Here is a 19,411-nt window from a genome sequence, read left to right on the forward strand (position 1 = left end):
ACACGGGTCTGCTGGCTTTGGTCTCGATCACCTCCGAGCCCAGGGACAAAGGCGGGACGTACTGTCTGGCCCTGGACTGCACGGCCAGCTGATAGGCCACCTCGAAAGCCTGTCCCAGCGTCAGGATGATCTCATAGGTCTGCGTCTGTAAGCACACGGTCAGGGCGAGGTGTGATTGGTCGATGTGGGTTCTTGTCCAATGTGATTGGTGATGGGGTGGAGGGGATGAAAGGGTTAAGGTGATGGTGGAGGCGGGTCTTCCTGAAGATAACAGGTTTGATTGGCGGGGATCGTGTCCATTCACGTCAGAGAGGAACGTGCTAGGACCATGTTTGGACAAAGGGTGGTTGTGTATTTCTGTGCATGGAATATGTTGCAGAGTGACTTGAAACTCAATTAGTTAATCTCGTTAAGTGCTTTTGAATACAAAATGAAAGGAGATATCTTTTATCTAGCTGGTTATGAAACTGACTGAAACGTCTCTTTGGAAATGAGTTCCCTCTGTCTGTCTTTAGATCTTTATCGTTTGGGTTCCTTTGTGTTTTTTGTGTTTTCTGTGTGTTTGTGTTTTGTATGTGTTTGCGTTCTCTGTCTGTTTGTGTTCTCTGTCTGTTTGTGTTCTCTGTCTGTTAGTGTTTGTTATTGATGCTGCTGGCCGTCTTCAACAGGTCTGCCTGAGAAACAGACTCTAAATCTCAATGGGACTCTGCTTAAATAAAGGTTATGTACGCTCTCTTATTTACTTTCTTTGTTTCCCTACACACACACACACACACACACAAACACACACGCACAAGCTCACACACACACTTTTACATTTTAAAATGTAAAAGTTAAATGTATGCATTTTACAATACATACATTTAGCCAAAGAGTCCAAAGTGCATTTGACAATGAAAATATATAACCTAAAAAGTGCAGGAATCATTTGAGTACATAAGACAAACAGCTTTAAAACACAAACACACACACACACACACACACACACACACACACACACACACACACACACACACACACACACACACACACACACACACTCACACTCACTTATTCACTCACCCACTCACTCACTCACTCACTCCCTGACTCAAACACATTCACACATTTTATTTGGGGCTCTCTGGGGTGTGATATTCCGCCTCACCCTCACACATCAGGCAGTGCTAGCTCAGGGTTAACTGGCTTTATATCCTGCTGCCTCTGCTCTGGGCTCAGCGCACGCTAACAGACAGTAACTCGTAAAATTGCACCTTCAAATCTAGCTGCGTCAGACACATCAGACTGGTGACTCTGAGGAATCACCTTGTGTAAGAGCGGGCGAGCGCCGGGCTGTTTTCTGGGGTATAATAACACGAATAAACACAGGGCAGGCGACGCGCTGAAGCTAACAGATCATTCCATTACCTCCAGCAACGCGAGGCTGCACAGCTGGTGGGGTCTGCGGGAGAGAAGACCACGGTAAGTGGCAAGGGGCCCCCCCGCTGGGCAGAGATGGGGGGGGGGAGGCTCACGGCAGGGGGTCGGCTGTTGTCGTCGACGACAACCGATGTGTTATGAATTCACCCTCTCACGGGGAACAGGTGTAGGAAAGGACTGACGCGGCTTCCCACTGCACTGCGCTTGAACTAGCAACACGTGTCTGGTTTAAGACGAGGTCCCTGTTTCACAATTGAGTTATAAATCGGGTAACAGTGTTTTTCTCGGCTGTCTGCTATAACATGCTGTAACGTTATTGGATAATTTTCTAAGTGATACCTGGACAGCATGAGCTGGCATCCAAACAGGTGGGATTGTTTCATAGGTTCAATGTTGATGAAGCCATTTGATAAGAAATGCTGTGCCTCGAGACAACAAAAATTAACAACTGGCCTATAAGCTTGCTTGAATTAAGAAAACTTAATAATACGTAAATTCAGAAACTTTGCCAATAGGCTTCCTGGATGGAGACACCAGACCAATAGGATTTCTGTGTTGAGAAGCCTGGCCAATAGGCTTGCTGTGGTGAGACTAGTGGCCAATAGGGTTCCTGGGATGAAGACGCCTGGCCAATAGGAGAGGAGAGGGGCGGGCCAATAGGCTTGCAGGATGAAGACGCCTGGCCAATAGGAACGGAGAGGGGCGGGCCAATAGGGATCCTGGAATGAAGACACCTGGCCAATAGGGTTCCTGTGAGGAAACACCTGGCCAATAGGGTTCCTGAGATAAAGACTCCTGGCCAATAGGAACGGAGAGGGGCGGTCCAATAGGCTTCCTGCATGGAGACGCCTGGCCAATAGGAGCGGAGAGGGGCAGGCCAATAGGCTTCCTGTGTGAAGACGCCTGGCCAATAGGAACGGAGAGGGGCGGTCCAATAGGCTTCCTGCATGAAGACGCCTGGCCAATAGGAGCGGAGAGGGGCGGGCCAATAGGCTTCCTGTGTGAAGACGCCTGGCCAATAGGAGCGGAGAGGGGCGGGCCAATAGGCCTGCTGTGTGAAGACTCCTGGCCAATAGGAATGGAGAGGGGCGGTCCAATAGGCTTCCTGCATGGAGACGCCTGGCCAATAGGAGCGGAGAGGGGCGGGCCAATAGGCCTGCTGTGTGAAGACGCCTGGCCAATAGGAGCGGAGAGGGGCGGGCCAATAGGCCTGCTGTGTGAAGACGCCTGGCCAATACGAGCTGAGAGGGGCAGTACTCACCACCTCCACGGTGCTGAAGACGTGGCAGAAGTGGTGTCCGCTCTTCAGGTCCTTGGTGATGTAGGCGAAGCTGCGCAGGTCGTCAGGGTCCTGCGCCGCGCACGAGATGTTCCGGATCTCGTGCTCCGCCACGATGGTCTGCAGGAGGGGGAGGAGCCACAGGGGCGGCGGACCGATCAGAGGGGAGTCAGGTTGTTTTACACACGGTGAACAGTAGAGTACAGTGGGGGTTTGGTTTGAGGACTGGGATCGACAGACAGAGGAAGGATTACACATGTACAGACATGGATACACACACACACAGACACACAGACCACTGTCACACAGACACACACACACACAGATCGCTCTCACACGCGCACAGATACACAGATCACTGTCACACAGACACACACACAGATCGCTCTCACTCGTGCACAGATACACAGATCATGCACACACACATATATACAGCCACTTACAGATACACACACACACACACACACAGATATCATAAAAACACATACATACACACACACACACACGGATACACACACACACAGACGCACAGAGAACACACGCACTAACACACACACACACACACACACACACTTTAACAGACATGGATACACACACACACACACACACACACACACACAGTGTCTCGTTACCTTGCTGGCCGCGTCAATGAACTTGACCCCTCTGTAGGTGATGGATAGTATAACAACCGGACCTTTCTTGGAGTCCTTCGATTTCTGGTGAAATGAAATGAAACATTAATGCAGCGGGGGGGGTAGGGATCCAGCTGCTGTCTCGTCTCAATGACACCACGACCTTCTGGTGGTGGGAGTTATCACGATCACCGCTCAAACAAGGGGCTGCAATCCAAAACCTTTTCCTATGCGCCGTGCTAGCTAGAGCTCCAGCAAGGGGAGCAGAGCAATGGTGTGGAGAGGGCCGAGCTGCTCGGAGGTCTGAACACGACCTCTTAAGCGAGTCAAATCGATACAGGACGACTGTTGGAATGCAGCATAGCAGCAGTAGATCGAAGGACGCAGAGAAAGGTTTTGGAACGGAGCCGGTCAGCCACGGAGATCAACATGTCACGTTAGCGGTTAGCGGTTAGCTGTTAGCTGTTAGCGCTCACCCTGATCTTGGCGCAGGCGTCCTGGGTGGACTCGATCCCTCGTAGATCCCTGATGATCATGGAGCCGAGGTACTGGACAGAACAACGATACACAACGAGTTAAACACATCCAAACCACAAAGTTTAGGCTTTATCTTCGTCTTTGACAAACCAATGTTTGATCAGACATCAACCGTCCCACACCAACTATCCCAACCACAACGTTGGTGTTTGATTCATGGGGAGCTCCTAGTGTCGTTCCACCTACTGTCGTCTTAATGCATTATTCTACATAACGAACGATGAATCCCAGTACACCCTGATGTCTTTAATCACAATACGTACTCGTTATCTTATCTGAGAGCATCTCATCTCAGAGCAGATATCACTGCTGCGTTAGTCACAGCGCTATGTATAGCCCGACACTGAGCCATGAGTCACGCTCATCACAGTACAGCACATCATCAGCCAGGTTCTGCCCATTTCCAGCACCCTATTTGTATGTATATGTAGGTAAGTCAATTATGGCACCCATTGCACTCCTGATCATTCCTGGAAGGAGGGATTCCTCCCTCTGCGTTCCTTCTCCAGAGTTTTTTCTTGCCCTCTGGGGGGCTAGGGGTCAGGGGGGGTGTCATGATCACCCGGCCTGTAAAGCCCTTTGAGACTGTACCTGTGATAAAGGGCTATTCAAATAAAACTGAATGGAATTAGCTCAGTAGCACGTTCCAATATGCCCCCACTTGTGACAACACAAGTGGGGGCGTGCCCCCCTGGAGCGATGATGGATGGGTCCTGCTCCAGCCTCACAGCTGGCGCACGCCGCCCCGTCCATCATCCAACGTCCTGGTGGCCACTTGTGACATCACAAGGGTGAGATGCACGATGGACATGACAGGCGGTGCATGATGGATGGGTCGACGCCCGTCTCACAGGGGGTGGGCGGTCCGCCAGGGCGGGGGGGTTCATCAAGACGTTCGTCCTCCATCTGGGGGGGGATGGGGGGGACGCACGCCCATTTCTCCACTCGTGACATCACAAACGGGGGACACGCCCAATTTCCCCGCTCGTGACATCACAAATGGGGAACACGCCCATTTGTGATGTCACGAGTGGACCGCTTTCGTAACAGGCACGTACCCTGAGTACCGGTGGTGTAATACGGGGTCCGCCTCTAGCGCGGGGGGGTCCGGGGCTACTCACGGTGGCCTCGTAGCCGCAGGAGTCCAGGATGAGTTTGTCGGGGTGGTGGTGCCAGGCGGACACGGTGGCGTAGGTAGCCGAGTTACTGGGCGGGCGCAGGTTCACCCGCGGCTCTTTGTGCCGGTCGCTCTGCCGGTCCTGGGGAGCAGCGAGCACAGGAAGGGGAGGAGTCATGACAGGAAGTGGAGGGGTCGTCACCGGAAGTGGAGGAGTCATTACAGGAAGTGGAGGATTCATGACACAGGGGTGTCCTTGACTCTCACTAGAATCAGAGTATTCTCACGGGGGTCTTGACTCTGTCTAGTGTAAGAGTCTTCACATGGGGGTCCTTAACTATCTAGCGTAAGAGTCTTCAAATGGGGGTCCTTGACTCTCTCTAGAATCAGAGTATTCACATGGGGGTGTTTGACTCTCTCTAGTAGAAGAGTATTCACATGGGGGTGTTTGACTCTCTCTAGCTTAAGAGTCTCCACACGGGGGTCCTTGACTCTAGCCAGTGCGCTAACCATGAGGGCGATCTACCTTTCCTCGGTTCTAGGTTCAAGTCCCTTTTCTCGCTACTCTGTCACATCCATAAAGGCACAGGACAGCACTGATACAACGGGGAGAAGACAGAATACACACACTTGGTATGGAGGGATGGGGATGCAGAGAAAGGCAAGGCCGGTTTTCTCTGTAAGTGTTCCGCCTCCCAACTGAACCTACTGGTCTGAACCCAGTCTGATACTGGTCTGAACCCAGTCTGATGGTTAGGCCTCCAGTAAGAGGCCTAACCCCTTCCTGTTGGTTACTGAATCAGCAGCAATATCTGCAGATTAATTTTCATTTGTGCATCTAAACAACACTATTTCTATATTTATGCATACGCTATTAATAAATGATTAAAAGTACCAGCGGGGGTTTTATGTGCTTGTCCTTGTGTGTGTGTATCATGGTTCAGATGCCCACCCCCGCTTGTAAACGAAATGGTTCCTCCCAAGTGAGCGGTTCCTCCTCCACAGTGGAGGGATATTAAGGGTGTGATTAGGTTCCGCGTGTCTGGTCCAGGCCTGCGGGCGAACACCGCCTGTCTCCTAATCCCCGTCCGGTAACTCTCGCTAAGCACACACCGTAAAGTTTAATGCCCTTTCTGACAGCGCGGCCGCCGGCTTTATTAAACGCTCGAACTGTTTATCGACAGATGGCAGTCCATCCCGGGTCATGTACCCCATGATCACCCCTCCGCTGCGCTGACGGAGTCGTTCTTTATTATTATTTGGTTATTTAACAGGAAGTACAGGTGTCCCTGTGTTTCACAGGGCCGAGCCCATTAACTGTTTTAGCGTGTTGCGGTGCGCCTGGACACCTGGCATATCGCAGTGAGTACAACTGGATGCCTGGACTCTCCTTACGGTTGACCGGCCAGCACCCCATCACCGATATAAAATGTTTGTCAATTATGGCCCCCATTGCACTCCTGACCATCCCTGGAAGGAGGGATCCCCCACTGCGTTCCTCCTCGAGATTTCCTCCTTGCTAATTAACAGATTTTTTCCTTGCCCTCTTGGGGGGCTAGGATCGGGGGGTGTCATACATATACAACCTGTTAAGCCATCCGTATCTGTGATTAAGGGCTGGACAAATAAAACATAATTTAACTCAAAAGCAAACATCGGACCTGACTTTCTTATTTTCTGAACCCTGTAAGTCATTGGTCTAAAAACCTTCTCTGTGTAAGCAACACAATCAGCCCACTAATAGTTCATTCATTGTGCGTCCTATTCCCGACAGTGGGGATTGTTTGGCCAAACTGAAACTGGACCATCAGCACATTTTGGCTTTGCAACTTTGTTTTTTGGACCAGGTTGCGACGATTAATGCACTTTTAGTTTTTATACTCAAGATGTTATATCAGGCGTATATTTTTCCTTGACCACAATATTCATTAGACAACATTGAGGTCTTTAGGGTGAAAACATGAGGTATGGGGGGAGAGAGAGGGGAGAGAGAGCAGAGAGAGGGGGGAGAGAGAGAGGGGAGAGTGATCAGAGGGAAGGGCAGGGGAGGGAGGGAGAGAGCAGATAAAAGAGAGGGAGAGACAAGAGGAGAGAGAGAGGAGAGTGACGAGAGAGGAGTGAGAGGAGAGAGAGGAGAGAAGAGATAGGAGAGAGAGAGAAAGAGAAGTGGGAGAGGGACAGTAGAGGGATAGGGAGGAGGGAGAGAGAAGAGAGAGGAGAGAGACAGAAAGAGAAGTGGGAGAGGGACAGTAGAGGGATAGGGAGGAGGGAGAGAGAAGAGAGAGGAGAGAGATAGAAAGAGAAGTGGGAGAGGGACAGTAGAGGGATAGGGAGGAGGGAGAGAGAAGAGATAGGGGAGAGATAGAAAGAAGTGGGAGAGGGACAGTAGAGGGATAGGGAGGAGGGAGAGAGAAGAGAGAGGAGAGAGAGAGAGCGAGAGCAGATAAAAAACAGCGGGAGACGAGAGAGAGAGCAGGGGGGAGATAGGGGGAGAGAGGGAGAGGACAGAGGGAGGAGAGATTCAGGTAGAGCCAGCAGCATACTTCAAAAGAAGTCAAAACCGTTTTTTGAGGACAAACCCATTTTCCTCTCCGCGCGGTTTCGGTTTGATCACTGAACGTTCCGTTAGTTAAGACCGGTGGGTCGCCATGGAGACGGGAAATCAGGACTCTGATTGCGGAAAGAATCCCAGAAATAAACCGCTCCTGCCTTCCAATTCCCGACCAATCAGACCCGATGTTCGCACGGCCGTCGTCCGCAGAGACCCCTCAAAGACCTCGGAGGTCCGTGAAGGGCCCAGAAAGTTCTGTGTGAGTTTGGTGTTCTGCTCCACAAAACACCGCAGGCGTTCTGTTCTGAGACCTCCACGGTCTCTGTTGAGGCGGAAGTTGGGGTCCAGGTTAGGACCACGGGGGGGTCTAGGGTAGGACAGGGATGGGGGGGGGGGGGCAGCCCAGGGTAGGAGAAAAGGGGGATCCAGTGTAGGACCAGGAGGGGGTCTACAGAGGGGGTCCATGATGGTTCTAGGGGTCCCACTCACCACGGAGCAGGTCTCTCAGAGAGGGGGGTCTCTCTCAGAGGGGGGCCTGGTAGGTTTAAGGGGACCTACTCACCACGGAGCAGGTCTCTCAGAGAGGGGGGTCTCTCTCAGAGGGGGGCCTGGTAGGTTTAAGGGGACCTACTCACCACGGAGCAGGTCTCTCAGAAAGTGGGTCTCTTCAGAGGGGGGTCCCGGGTAGGAAGGGTAGGTTCAAGGGGGGTCTTACTCACCACGGAGCAGGGCTCTCTCTAGAGGGGGTCTCGGTAGGGTCTAGGGGGTCCCTGTAGGGTCTAGGGGGTCCCCGGTAGGGTCTAGGGGGTCCCTGTAGGGTCTAGGGGGTCCCCGGTAGGGTCTAGGGGGTCCCGGTAGGGTCTAGGGGTCCCGGTAGGATCTAGGGGTCCCCGGTAGGGTCTAGGGGTCCCCTGTAGGGTCCAGGGGTCCTCGAAGGGTCTAGGGGGACCCCGGTAGGGTCTAGGGGTCCCCTGTAGGGTCCAGGGGTCCTCGTAGGGTCTAGGGGGTCCCCGGTAGGGTCTAGGGGTCCCGGTAGGGTCTAGGGGGTCCCGGTAGGGTCTAGGGGGTCCCCGGTAGGGTCTAGGGGGTCCCGGTAGGGTCTGGGGGTCGCTGTTAGGGCCTAGGGGTCCCGGTAGGGTCCGGGGGTCCCGGTAGGGTCTGGGGGTCCCCGTAGGGGGTCCTACTCACCACGGAGCGCGGCCTCTCGCTGTAGGAGCGTAGCGAGGCGCTACAGTCGGGGTCGTCTCGGCGGCGGCGGCGGCCCTGCTCGCTGTGGGGAAGGAGCATGTCCATGGAACGGCTGGTGGAGGGGTCCATCTGGCTGAGGGGGCTGGTGGACTGGGACAGCAGGTCATGGAACTGACACACACACATGGGGGGACACACACACGCACACACACACATGGGGGGACACACACACACACACATGGAGACAGACACACACACACACACACACACGGGGACACACACACACACATAGAGACACACACACACACACAGATAGACACACACACACACACACAGAGACACACACACACACACACGCACACACACAGGGACATGGAGACACACACGCACAGAGATACACAAACACAAACACAAACAAACAAATGGCGGATGGACACACACACACATACACATAAAGACGGACAGATAGAAACACACAAAGACAAAGTAACACAAACACATACAAACGGACACACACACACACACACAAACACACGTAGACACCAAAAGAAAGATAAGACACTCACACACACAAACACCCACATACACATAGACAGACAGACACACACACAAAACGACGCACACACATAGAGATAGACAGATTGACACACAGAGAGACACAAACGCACACAAGGGAGACAAACAGATAGACACACACACACACAAACAAACACACACAACGACGTACACAAACACACACACACAAAGAAACACAGAGACAGACAGATAGACACACACAAACACAGACAGTTACATCCAAGCATAATATTCAAGTCAAGAACAACAGAGATGAGCTAAGCCTGACTGGGAAGCGCTTCCCAAGCGTGTGACTGGACTGGGTGGACTGGGACACGACGACACCAACCACTCTCACACAAACACATCTGCTCGGATGAAGGGACCTCAGCCTGTCTCTCTCTCAGCTTGTTTCTCTCAGCTTGTCTCTCAGCCTGTCTCTCTCGGATTGCCTCTCCCACCCTGTCTCTCTCTCAGCCTGCCTCTCTCTCAGCTTCTCTCTCTCAGCTTGTCTCTCAGCTTGTCTCTTTCAGCCTGTCTGTCTCTCTCAGCTTGTCTCTCTCATCCTGTCTTTCTCATCCTGTCTCTCTCAGCCTGTCTCTCTGCCTCTAGAACCGACCAATCGCTGCGAAGGGCGTGGTGCTGGTGGGGGGGTGGGCGGAGAACGGAGTGACGTGATCTTGTGCGTGATTGGGGCGCAGCAGCAAGGAGGCCGTGATTCATTGTGATCTGATTCCCCGTCTCCATGGAGACCCGCAGGTCTCGACTACGGTGACGCTCTGGGACCGAACAAAACAGGGGAGAAGAAAAGTGTTCCGAACGCCAAAGACCTCCGGCCTCAGCCAGAGACAGAATCACCGCGGTCAGAAGCCCCTAAGTCTCCTCGGATCGAAGCCTCCGCTGCTAAACGGCTTGAGAGTGAACAATCGACGAGGAGAGGAGCGATACTTCACTCTGCGTTGTGGTCAAAACGTGGGGTAAATAACCACAGTCCGCTTAGGGGCTGCTGCCAGGTCCCGGGGCCCCCCAGGTCCGTACCCCCACCCTCAGACCCCTGCCGGCCCCCCTATGCTCACCATGATCTGGGAGAGCCTGTGGGACTTGCTGGGGGCCTCCTCATAGGGCCGTTCTGCCAGGGAGGCGATGATGCGTTTCCTGTGGCCCAGGGCGGCGATCTTGATTACCTAGGGACACACACACACACACACGCGGAGCATACACAAGCAAACGCACACACACACACACACACACACACACGCAAGCATACACACACACACACACACACAAGGAAGCATACATATACACACAAACACACACAGGGAAGCACACACAGACACACACACACACACACAAGGACACATACATACACAAATACAAGCACACACACACACACACATAAGTATGCAGCCAGACACACACATGCATGCACGCACACACACACACACACACACACACACACACACACACACAGTGGTAACATAGTTATAAGCCTACATCTTCAGCGGCATCCATATCTCAACATACTGTCATGTTTTCCATCCCTTGGCGAGGCTAATACAAATATATTGTATATTCATAGTACACTTGAACAAGTTGTGGTCTCCTCCCCCAAACACACACGGATGCACGTGCACACACACACAAACACACACACATGCAAACACACACACACACCCCTATGCTGGCACGCCTCCAGGGGCAGAAACTGAAATGGCTGTGGTCAATAATTCAGGCTCAATCTGTAGCTGGGAGTGTGTGGGGGGGTAGGGATGGGGAGGCTGGTGGTAATTCACCATACGCTTCTCTGGCTCTCAGGGAGCGGGATGACTCGCCAGATGTGAGGAGACAACACAATGAGGGGTATTTTTAGCTCTGCTTTCTCGTAGCGCACGCACACTTCAATCACACAACAAAGAGTTATGATAACGTGTCGCGCTGTCGGTGAACGTGTATTTAGTTGAATGTATTGTTGTTGAGTTTGTGGCCTTGATTGCTGAACGTTCTGGTTGTGAAAGTTCATTAAGCAGGTATTAACGGGTGTCAGCTGAAGAACTGGGAGGTTTTCGTCTGTAGAATCCTTCCAGAAGGAACCTGTTGTTACCCGGGGCAACGACATCAGACCCAACGCTTTGGTGCTATTTTCTATTTAACACTCGTACAAAGCAGGCTGTTATTTTGCTCTTTTTCTTAACGCGGGGGGACTAATCACACATCTTTCATTTGTTTCATCTCTTCTAGTTCTGTTTTCCTTGTGTCTTTTTATTCAATTTGCTGATAATTGTTTCTCGAAGAATGTCAGAAGTTCTCGCCTCAATAAAACCCAAGCTTTGTCGGATACTACAAGTAGAATAAAAAACGATTTCTTCCTTTCTTTCTTTCTTTCCCCGACTCGCTAAACGATCACAATATCTCCGTCGTCTTTAAACCTCGTGTTTTTTAATTACTTCGGCGGAAGGGGAAACCACATTGGCCAGGCTGACCTGTCACTCACACGTTCAAACGCTGTAATTATTCCTCAACCCGTCGAGCAGGCACGCGAGTCGGCAGCGGTCCAAAGGAACGTGGAAGTGCTTCTCCGGGCGCATTTTTAATCTTCACGCATTGAAAAGACCGCGCTGAGCTTGAGGTGTACAAAAAGATTTAATTAGGAAATAAAAAAGCGCGCCTGGGGGATTAATAGCGCATGGCCGCGGGAGCGCGCCCGCCGCTGCGTCCACAGGAAGCTCGCTCCCGACGCTCTGCTATCGGAATATAATGAGAGTGCGCTCACCGTTGCCAAACCGCTTCGGAAGCAGATCCGTCAGCAGGTTGCACACGGCTCGGAGTAATGTGGCCGGCCCTCGCAGATATCGAGCGTGTGCACCTCACTGCCCCCCCCCCCACACACACACACACACAGAGCCGCAACGCTGAGCTACCTCGCGCCGCAAGTCCTGCTAACAGCTGTTGCTGCAGCAATTACGTTGATGGCCTCGCATAAGTCTCGGCCCAACGGTTGTATCCGGCTCCTACGATTTGTCCAATAACGCAGCGCAGGTTCGCGATGGGGAACCCCGGGGACTGCGTTACACGGGGCCGGGTCTCTTCAGAGCGCTGCCAAGCTTTTTTTTTTAGCGTTTCTTTGCGTTACTTTTGGCACTGCGGCTGTCGAAGGGGTTGCTTTGTTACCGCTGTGACACAATGGCGTTCGCCGTCTCCCCTATGATATGATGTCACTTACCACCGCACACTCCGGCTCAGAAATCAAAGTTACATTGACCGTAATAACGTCCAATCACGATAGAGTGCTCCCAAGTCGATAAAGTTAAACTAATGAATGACGACTGGTGTTACAGAGGAAAACAAGTTTGATGTCTGTAGACATGGGGATAGTATGTCTAGCAGCTACCATCTAGAAGCCAACATCTAGCACCCAACATCTAGCACAAAACGTCTAGCAGCTTACATCTAGAACCCAAGATCTAGCACCCAACATTTAGAACCCAGGTAACATCTAGCAGCTAACATCTAGAACCCGAGATCTAGCACCCAACATTTAGAACCCAGCTAACATCTAGCAGCTAACATCTAGAACCCAACATCTAGCAGCTAACATCTAGAACCCAACATCTAGCAGCTAAAGGGCTGATTATGGTCCCACATTGAGGAAACGCAAGGACCGCGCACAATGGTTCTGCGTCAGGTTTTAGTGAGCGGACCAATCACAGCCCTCGCTGCTGCGTCGCCTCGACGGAAAGTTACAATTTTTGGGAGGCGCACGTCAGGCCCTTGCGGTGGACGCGAGGAGGGTCCGCGAGGACGTAACGGGTCCGTAAACCCCCTTGCGTCGTGTGGGACAGCCATCAAGCCAATCAGCCATTAAGTCCAGCATCAAACATCTAGCATCATCATATGCTTAGCATGTGATTAGCATGAGGAGGTACACGCGCAGCCAGAGAGTCCATTCGCTGAACGGACACTGCACACGCTAGCAGAGAAGCTTCTGAAACCTCTCCAGGAGGCTCGGCTTGGCTGCGCCTTCAGGTTTTACACGGCTAATGTCTCTCGTGTAAATAACACGATGTGTTAATGCGCGTGACAAGCGCTTATACACACCGAGGGGAGCCTGCGTCTCAGGGTGGCCCAGATATGTCGCTATCCCTGCTTTTCATCTCTCTGTCGTTGCTCCTGCAGAGAGCTATCTAGCAGTGGGATCGGCTTATCTGCGCTAGACTACAGGCTACCAACAGGCCCTGGTGGCTCTGTAAGCCTTTCTATTCGACGCTTTGGCCACCATACTCAACCAAAACTGTGAGGGTTTTGTCACCATACTCAGTGGCTCATGAACAGTGGCTCTGTTCGCCTTTTTATTCAACGCCTTTTGTCACCATACCCAACCCCAACCAATCCAGACCGAGCCTGGTTTGGTTGGGGTTGAGAATGGTGACAAAAGGCGTCAAACTTTGACGTTCCCGCACAGAAGAACACAGAATTCATGGCTGAACACACACGTCAAAGACCTCCTGGTGTTTCTGGAGTTAGTGCTGTTAAGCGCCGTGGCATGTCGTCCTTTTACCCCTAAAGGTTGCTCTGATAATGACTACACTGTAGATGTAGGGGGCGGAAAATAAGCAGCAGAAATATTGAGGAAAAAAACCGAAAGAGGCGCCACAGTAAGAAGATTAGAAGATTAGTCGACTCATCTGATATCACATCGCATACTCGATCAGATGTGCCGCCGCCGCAGCGACCGTAGCATTAGCGCAGCGAGCGTAGAATTAGCGCAGTGTAGCATTAGAGTAGCATAGCATTAGTGCAGTGTAGCATTAACGCCGCCTAGAATTACCACAGCGAGGGTAGCATTGTTGGAGTGTAGCATTAGAGCAGCATAGCATTAACACAGCGTAGCATTAGCACAGAGAGTACAGCATTAGCGCAGCGTAGCCTTGACGCAGCGTAGCATTAGCACAGAGAGTGTAGAATAAGCGCGGCGTAGCATTAGAGCAGTGACCAAAGCATTACAGCAGGGGAGTATTAGTGCAGCTAGTGTAGCATTAGCGCAGCGTAGCATTAGAGCAGTGACCGTAGCATTACAGCAGGGGAGTATTAGTGCAGCTAGCGTAGCATTAGCGCAGCGTAGCATTAGAGCAGTGCAGTATGAGTGCAGCTAGCGTAGCATTAGTACAGTATCCCATCGTAAAACTGTCCCGTCTGACCACCCCTGAACTCTCCCTGGCCACCAGGGAGTTCCAGTCCCATGAATTCTCCGTACTGGGCTTGAGAAGCGTAGCATTAACGTAGCATTAACGTAGCATTAGCACAGCGTGGAGGAGGAGGAGGCTGATGTGAAGCCAGGTCCTCCTGCGTCGTTGGACGGGGAGAACCAGAGATGCAGAGAAAACGGTGCGACCGGTGCCTTACGTTGACGATCTCCAGCTCCCAAAGGTTCTTCACGCAGTCTAGCGTGCGGTACCCGCTGGACAGGAAGTTGGGCAGGTACTCGTGGAGCCCCAGGCCGTCCAGCCAGGTGGCCAGGGAGGAGCTGCCGTCCCCGCCCAGGGCCTTCACCTGCCCCCCCGCAGAGAGGAGAGAGACAGGGGTTAGAGGGTAGGGTGGGCGAGAGGGAGAGGGAGAGAGGGAGAGAGAGAAAAGGAGAGGGAGAGAGAGAGAGAGGGAGAGAGAGAGAGAGAGACAGAGATAGAGAGAGAGAGAGAGAGACAGGGGTTAGAGAGTATGGTGGGCGAGAGAGAGAGGGAGAGAGGGAGAGAGAGAGAGAGAAAAGGAGAGGGAGAGAGTGAACAAAAGAGAGAGAGGGAATAAGAGATAGGGAGAGAGGGATGGGAGAGTGAATTAAAGGGAGAGAGAGAGGGAGGGAGAGAGAAAAAGAGAGGGAGAGATTGAACTAAAGAGAGCGAGTGAGAGAAAGAGAAGTACAGAGAATAAGAGAGGGAGAGAGAGAGAGAGAAGGGAAGGAGAGATGGATGCGAGAGTGAATTAAAGAGAGAGAGAGAGAGCAGTGGGGTGGGAGTGGTGATTAGTGATGGGCGAGCAGGGGCAGAGGTTCTGGGTTCGATCCCCGATGCCTGCAGCGTAACCGGGAGGCCTCCAATAGCAAGGTGTGTATCTCCTACAGGTGTGTATCTCCTACAGGTGTGTATCTCCTACCACAGCCAGGTGTGTATCTCCTACAGGTGTGTATCTCCTACCACAGCCAGGTGTGTATCTCCTACCAGGTGTGTATCTCCTACAGGTGTGTATCTCCTACAGGTGTGTATCTCCTACCACAGCCAGGTGTGTATCTCCTATCTGGTGTGTATCTCCTACCACAGCCAGGTGTGTATCTCCTACAGGTGTGTATCTCCTACCAGGTGTGTATCTCCTACCAGGTGTGTATCTCCTACCACAGCCAGGTGTGTATCTCCTACAGGTGTGTATCTCCTACCACAGGCAGGTGTGTATCTCCTACCAGAACAAGATGTGTATCTCCAACCAGGTGTGTATCTCCTACAGGTGTGTATCTCCTACCACAGCCAGGTGTGTGTCCCCTATCAGAGTGTTGATCACACCCTCCGGGGTTCAGTGTAGGACTGACCCCAGAGAGACGCTGTCCTCAGAGGTATCAGATTCCCACTCCCATCGTAAACCCATCCCGTCTGAATGGACCCCCTCCCCCACCCCAGTGTGAACTCTCCCTGGCCACAACATAAAACAGTATTTCCTCAGCCCACTACTGCTTACACTACAGTACTATGATTGAAGGATTGGGTTCCAGTACCATGAATTCTCCGTACTGGGCTGGAGTAAGAGCCCATAAAGGCTGGAGGAGGGGGGAGTATTAATCGTTCAAGGTTTGATTTGTGATAGAAGGCAGCACAATGGTTTCATCAATATTATTCATCTCTGGAGAGAAACCGAGGCAGCCTGCAGCCCCACAGTAACGAAACCAGACTCCTTTCAGGATAAATACACTGACAGGGAGGTCTGGTAGTTCAGGGTTTGACCCCCAGCCCAAAGGCTCTGGGTTCTGACTAATTGACTGTTTGTAACTTATTTTAGATACGTTTTGAATGAGCAGGTAGGGTTGAGGCCTCTTACTGCAGGTAGAACCTACTGCTACGGTTCTATTGTGGTAACTGATGATAGTTCTACTGTGGAACCTGATGGGGGTTATATTGTGGAACCTGATGAATGGAACTCCCTACATGTATGTAAGGAAGGTTGCGTGAGAGAGAGAGAGAGAGAGAGAGAGAGAGAGAGAGAGAGAGAGAAAGAGACAGAGAGAGTGTGTGTTGCGTGTGTGTGTTCGGAGTGAAGCACCTTGGGAAAACTGCGTGCTGCGTGGAGGATCTTCTTCCTGTGTCCCGGGTCGGTGATGCCCATGTCTCTGAGGTCCTGGTCCTCCATCACGTTACCCCCCTGCATGTACACACACACACACACACACACACACACACAGGCACGCACGCACACACACACACACACACACACACACACACACACACACATATACACACACAAGCAAATGCAATGCACACACAGGGTAACACGTGCACATAGAGACAAAACACACGTTGACACAGAAAATGCAGAAAAAGTGCATCACATTTACCCACGTGCAATCACGCACACGCATGCACGGACACACACACACACAGACAAACACACAGCACAGATAGACATACAACAGTAACATAATATTAGACAATATGATATATATATATATGATATATATATATAATAAAATAGAGAAATAATATAATATCATCTATTCCATTTGGCTCATCAACAAAAAAAAAATCTAAATCACTCTTTACACCCTCAAATACACACATAAACACCCCCCCCCACACACACACACACACCCCCACACACACACGGGCCACCTTCAAACGGGACACTCTGTCCCATCAGCCCCAGCTGAGTGCGGTACTGATGCTGAGGGTAAGGGTTAAGATCCTAACTTCCCCGAGTAAGGGGTACTGAACCCTCAAACGAGAGCTCCAGCCAGGGCACGCCGCGCACGTTCCGCACCGTTAAGTCTCAAACCACGAGGAGACAGAAGGAGGCAGCGCCAATTACTGGACTGGTAATTAAAGCCAAGCGCGCGCCTCTCCCCCACAAACGTTATGTAAGCAAAAAGAGGTCTCAGCCTGAGCTACCCCCCCGAGGAAAACCAGGCAACATACGGTCCGCGTACCAGGGGAAGGAAGAATTATATATCTATTTATGTTTGGATATATGTATGTATGTCAGTTGTATGGGCATGGGATGTCAGATGTTCACTCTTCACGTGTTATCACACACACCGACACACACACACACACACACACACAAACAAACACACACACAGGTATGTGCTTACACACACACACATACACACACACAGGCTCGTGCATACTCACAAACATACACAGAAAGGCATGTGCATACACACACGCAGACATGTGCATACATAAACACACTGGCATATGCATACACACACACACACACACACACATACACAGGCATATGCATACACACAAACAGGCATGTGCATACACAGACGCACACACGCGCACACTCACAAAACAAATCATACATTGACCGACGCAGTTGCAGGCGATGCACGGGCACGGCAAAGTCAAATAAATCGCCCACGCCAGCGATAATCAATCAACATCTATCAGCAGTTAAGAGCGAGAAACCAAATCAGGGAAATGGCGACCAAAGGAAAGGCGTTTCATTAGTAGGTCTGTCAATCTGTCCAGGTTGGTTCTGATTATTCAGAGTGTGTGTGTGTGTGTGTGTGTGTGTGTGTGTGTGTGTGTGTGTGTGTGTGTGTGTGTGTGTGTGTGTGTGTGCGTGCGTGCGTGCGCGCGTGTGTGTGTGTTTGTGTGTGCGTGTGTGCGTGTCCTCTTTAGACAGCGCGGCTCATATTTAAGGCTCCACGGTCGGCCGGCCGCCCCGTCTCATTCAGGTTTATGGAAGGGGATAAAAGGAGAGTCCTTCAAAGTGCGGAGCTAAGCGTTTCCCCCGTGGTCTGCAGCAGATCGGCGGGCCCTGGCCCAGAATGCTAAGAGGCTGCTGCCGCTGCTGCTATTGCGGGGAGAAGGCCGTCAGACGCTGGGCCGCACTCTGCTGCAGTGTGGAGGACAGCCGGGAGCTTGGTGCAGTCTGGTGAGAGGGGACCCGGCCATCTCTCTCTGTCTGTCTGTGTCTCGCTGTCTTTCTCTGTGTCTCTCTCTCCTTCTGTGTCTGCCGCTGTGTCTCTTTCTGTCTCTCCCTGTGTCTCTCTCTCTTTCTGTGCCTGTCTCCCTCTGTCTGTCTTTTTCTCTCTCTCTCTGTCTCTCTTCGTCTCTCTTTCTCTCTCTCTCTCTCTCTCTCTCTCTCTCGCTTGTGCTCCCCCTCTTTCTCTCTGTCTCTCTCTCTCTCTCTGTCTCTCTCTCTCTCTCCCTCCAACGCTCTCTCTTTCTCTCTCTCTCTCTCGCTCTCTCTCTCGCTCTCTCTCTCTCTCTCTCTCTCTCTCTCTCTCTATCTTCGCTACAAAGACGAGCTAAAGTAAAAGGTGGAGGGCGTACAAGACGATGATGATGATGCAAGATCACCAAAAATACCCCCGCTATAATTTAATAACCCAGCCCCCAGTTAGAGTCTGACCAGGACGGCCTGGGGCACATGGAGAGGGAGGGAGAGAGAGAGATAGGCAATGAGAGGCTAAATAAAAGAGAGAGAGTAAGAAAGAGAGAGAGAGAGAGAGAGAGAGAGAGAGGCTAAATAAAAGAGAGAGAGTAAGAAAGAGAGAGAGAGAGAGAGAGAGAGAGGCTAAATAAAAGAGAGAGAGTAAGAAAGAGAGAGAGAGAGAGAGAGAGAGGCAATGAGAGGCTAAATAAAAGAGAGAGAGTAAGAAAGAGAGAGAGAGAGAGAGAGAGAGAGAGAGAGGCAATGAGAGGCTAAATAAAAGAGAGAGAGTAAGAAAGAGAGAGAGCGAGAGAGAGAGAGAGAGAGAGAGAGAGAGGCAATGAGAGGCTAAATAAAAGAGAGAGAGTAAGAAAGAAAGAGAGAGAGAGAGAGAGAGAGAGAGTGGTGTTGGGTGGGCGGGGGTTAACTTATAATTCATGCCGCGTTGGTAACATGTGATGGTGAATTTATGCCTGACTTCTCGCCACGGCTTACGA

At 51.6% G+C, this 19,411-nt stretch overlaps 1 protein-coding gene across 1 annotated transcript in view; it reads right to left on the reverse strand.

Moving 5' to 3' along the window:
* The window catches only part of anks1ab (ankyrin repeat and sterile alpha motif domain containing 1Ab), a gene marked incomplete at its 5' end in the record, with an annotated part of 28,091 nt that overhangs the window by 4,267 nt on the left and 4,413 nt on the right, over positions 1–19,411 (reverse strand). Inside the window, 9 exons of the mRNA XM_079747702.1 lie at positions 1–145; positions 2,681–2,818; positions 3,331–3,414; positions 3,807–3,878; positions 4,989–5,126; positions 8,724–8,894; positions 10,355–10,462; positions 14,679–14,825; positions 16,575–16,673. The exon at positions 1–145 is cut by the window's left edge and continues 32 nt beyond it. Coding sequence (XP_079603828.1) covers positions 1–145; positions 2,681–2,818; positions 3,331–3,414; positions 3,807–3,878; positions 4,989–5,126; positions 8,724–8,894; positions 10,355–10,462; positions 14,679–14,825; positions 16,575–16,673 — 1,102 coding nt within the window. The remainder of the gene's footprint in view (positions 146–2,680; positions 2,819–3,330; positions 3,415–3,806; positions 3,879–4,988; positions 5,127–8,723; positions 8,895–10,354; positions 10,463–14,678; positions 14,826–16,574; positions 16,674–19,411) is intronic.

The sequence above is a fragment of the Pollachius pollachius genome (assembly GCF_949987615.1).
Source record: "Pollachius pollachius genome assembly, chromosome: 12".
NCBI lineage: Eukaryota > Metazoa > Chordata > Actinopteri > Gadiformes > Gadidae > Pollachius > Pollachius pollachius.